Raw genomic sequence first — 3589 nt, 5'->3', positions numbered from 1 at the left:
CTTTATTCCTACATTATATATTATCATTCACCCCCGCTATCAGTACCACTATTGCCCATACTCACACTCGTCAGGTCTCTTAGTTGGTGCTACCTACGGATACATATTATACAGGTCCATCCCTTCGACATTCGCTCTGCTATCTCGAAATTCACCTGTGGATATCAATACATTTACATTCTCTATCTCAAATTGAGAAGACAAAATAGTCAATATACCACCTATTTACAATCCATCTAGATATATATCACCACAACCTTAATACAAATACAAAACTCACAATGTCTTCCCGGCCATACTCAACTCTTCACTCTCCTGACGCTCCCTTCGCAAACCCTCAGGCATCACAATACTCTCTCCACACACCCGTGGACCCCAACAACAATAACCCATTCTACAGCTCAATGCACCCGCAAGAAGCCACCCAAGCACCCATCGGGACACAAGAAAACGACATTCCCATGAAAAACTACAGCGGCACCGACTACCCGTCTCCCTCCGGAACACCCGCACCAAACTACGTCTCCCCCTCCGGCACCCCCGCACCCGGCTACCCCAGTCCCCAAGGCTCGGTTGCACCAGACTACAGCGGCCCTTCATCATCCTCACAATCACCCTACGTCCCGCTCTCAAACCTCCCATCGTTCCCACCTCCCCCAACCAGCGAGACCCACCCTGGCCCCGCAACATCGCCCCCACCGACCCACAACCTCCCGCCCGTTCCCCCAGAGCCCGCATACAACAGCCGCGCCGCGGCCGCAGAGCGCCCAATTACGCCAAAAACACCAATCTACACACCATCGGGAGCAAGCGGGCCGAACGGCGGTGTGCATGCGCCGGGGCAGATTGGACACCCGAACCAGCAGCATGGAAGGGAGGAGTATCAGCACGGGATGTGCGACTGCTTTAGCGATATCGGGACTTGTAAGCTCCCCACCGACCAGTCAATATCACTGATATCAAAATGAACGGATCCGCTAACATATCTTCTTTTCTCTTGATAGGCTGCACCGGTTACTGGTGTCCTTGCATTCTTTACTCGCGCACAAAGCACAGAGTCAAGACCTCGCCGGACAGCAACATCAACGAATTCAAAGCCTTTAACCCGCACTGCATGGCCTTCTGCGCGCTCGCTCCCGTAGCTTGTAAGTTCAACTCTTCGCTTATTTAGTTGCATGGCATGCAATATTCGAACTTAAAGCTAACATATATCTCCAGGGGTCTTTACCATGCTCCAGCGCACCCGCATCCGGGAGAAATATCAGCTCGAGGGCAGCATCGCCAACGACTGCGGAAAAGCTTACTGCTGCGGCCCATGTACGCTCATCCAGGACGAGCGGGAAGTCACCAAGCGAGAAGACGAGAGGAGCCGCTTTGCGGGCCCGAGCAAAGACATGAATGTCGGCGGGTACAAGAAGACACAGACTATGGTCTACGGCCGAGTCGATGTTTAAACCTCTACTCCGGAACTGAGACTTTGAGAATAGCTCTCTTGTTTATCTTGTCTTTTTTGGTTGTTTGCATTTTCGTATAAAGGCTGCATTTGGGTATCGGCTTTTTAGCATTGCATGTTTTTTTTTTCTGTTTGGTTTTTTGGATAGCGTGGTTTGGGGGGTTTTTGTTTCTTTTGTTTTATCATCTTCTGGTTTTTACGACCCGGGTGCTTTCTACCCACATTTACTTTTCTTATGTTTTATTGACCACAGCACGGATACGATGCTGTATTATTGCATATTTGCAGTGGCTGGATGAAAAGGCTGTTTTTATGCCAGGAGGCGGTGGTGGCGGGGCAAAGATTGATTACACGACAATATGGCGATGATGGATGGGCTCGGACGGTGAACGTTTCTTCTGTTTATTTTTTTTATCATTATTTCTTATGAACTTTTTTGTAATATTCTTATTCTTGACGTGGAGGAGGATGAGTGATGAGGGTGATCCTACTGGTAGGAAGATTTTGCGGTGGTTCTGTCCTTTTTTTCCGGCCTGGAAGTAGGTTAATATTAGGCGGTAAATGATAATTCACGCACTTTTACAGGAACATTTCAATTCCTGGTGATTTTGTGAGTTAGTGGTTGCCAAACTCAAAAGCAGTATCGCATGGGTTCACATCTGTTTGCAGCTTCTGACAGGTAGTTATTCATATCTTGAACATGACTATTACGATATCCGATTTGAATCATCACGACTACCACGATATCTACACATACTGACCTCTCCAGTCAGATCTAGGCCTCGAGCATGAGAGGAGCCCTGCACTTACCTTTTCCCCACTGACAGGCTGATCCACACCCACGCATAAAAGCAAGACCCAAACGATCGAGAGATCTTGTATGCACGGAACGCTCTATGGGCCTTCCACTGCATTCTCCAGACATATGCCGTCTCCAGCTGACTGGCCTCTCAGCCGCCCTCCCAGCTCCCGATCTCTGCACTTGTAGTGTGTCCAAATACCCTACCAATAATGGTCAATGACCAGTACCGTACCCCTCCCGCTCACCCGATATACCGCACCAGTACCAGTTGCGATCTGAATATAGAGCGGCTATCTGGGCCGTGCTTCTATGTAAAAGACGCATCCCATTGGGGTGGCTGAAGATGTTGCAAGCCAGTCATTATGCATGAATGAGTGGATCATATATTATCACTCGGACCACGTGCGGCTCGGCTTGCGGTGGTCGGCGGGTAGGGTGGGTATGAGATCGTTGGACTACACTTAATGTTTGATTTAAAACTCCAAACCATGAGTGATTATTGCTGGTGGTGTGGGATGAATATAGTTATTACCCAGCTGTGGCTACATGTAGCTACATAATATCAGATTCCAGGCGCTAAACAGTGCAGATCAATGTCTTGCATCCAAGCTCCCGCCGCTGTCAGATGTCAACGTCAGCAGGTAACCGGACTTTTTGCGCTTCCATTTGCAGAATACCACCGATGACATCTTGGTCTCAGATCTTGGAGATTCCGCCATCAAACCTGGCGGTTGGGGATGAAGAATGAGGATTTGAATACGTACACTATACGCGAAATGCTGACCACATTTCATGGGTCAAAAGGCGTGCATGCTGCATCTCTGGCGTCTATGACTGAGAGGGCGGTGGGTACAGCGGCAGCCTACATACACGTGCGCAGGCCTGTCTAGAGTTACTAAGGGTTTTCACTATTTCTTTGAGCGTTATAAGGATAGGATGGAGTTAATGCGTCTAACTGTATTCTGGATCTGATTACTAGTTTCCAGTTCTCTCCGAGTTAGTTGTGGACATAAGTGATGGAATTATGTGGAGAAACTTATCTTCTCTCCATCAAAAACTTGCTAAACGTTTGGTCGTGCAGTACGTCCATGATGTTTTAACATGGACGAAAGACCCTCAAACCAGAGTAGAGTTCGTAGGAACTTGATAAAGCTAACACCCCCACCCCCCGATATAGATCATAAAAATCCCGCAAAGAATATTGCATAATGGCGTTGACTGAAGATTTGTTACTGGCTCATGCGTCTCTTCAGAATTTGCAGTAGCAGCAGTAGCAAAACCTTTCCTGAGAAATGGCCCAGGCCTCATCAACGAGACACACACGCAAGGAAACG

The 3589-nt window shown here is 48.3% G+C and overlaps 1 protein-coding gene across 1 annotated transcript; it reads left to right on the top strand.

Annotated features, from left to right (window-relative positions):
* Positions 1-281: 281 nt before the first annotated feature.
* Positions 282-1454, top strand: H6S33_003184 (uncharacterized protein; the record flags this gene model as incomplete). The annotated part of the gene is made up of 3 exons (XM_044834547.1): positions 282-924; positions 1005-1145; positions 1219-1454. 3 exons carry the CDS (start codon positions 282-284, stop codon positions 1452-1454), a joined length of 1020 nt encoding a protein of 339 aa, XP_044692391.1.
* Between the last annotated feature and the right edge of the window lie 2135 nt (positions 1455-3589).

Source organism: Morchella sextelata (genome assembly GCF_020137385.1).
Source record: "Morchella sextelata strain SCLS chromosome Unknown scls_14, whole genome shotgun sequence".
Taxonomy (NCBI): domain Eukaryota; kingdom Fungi; phylum Ascomycota; class Pezizomycetes; order Pezizales; family Morchellaceae; genus Morchella; species Morchella sextelata.
This window is presented reverse-complemented; position numbering and strand designations above follow the sequence as displayed.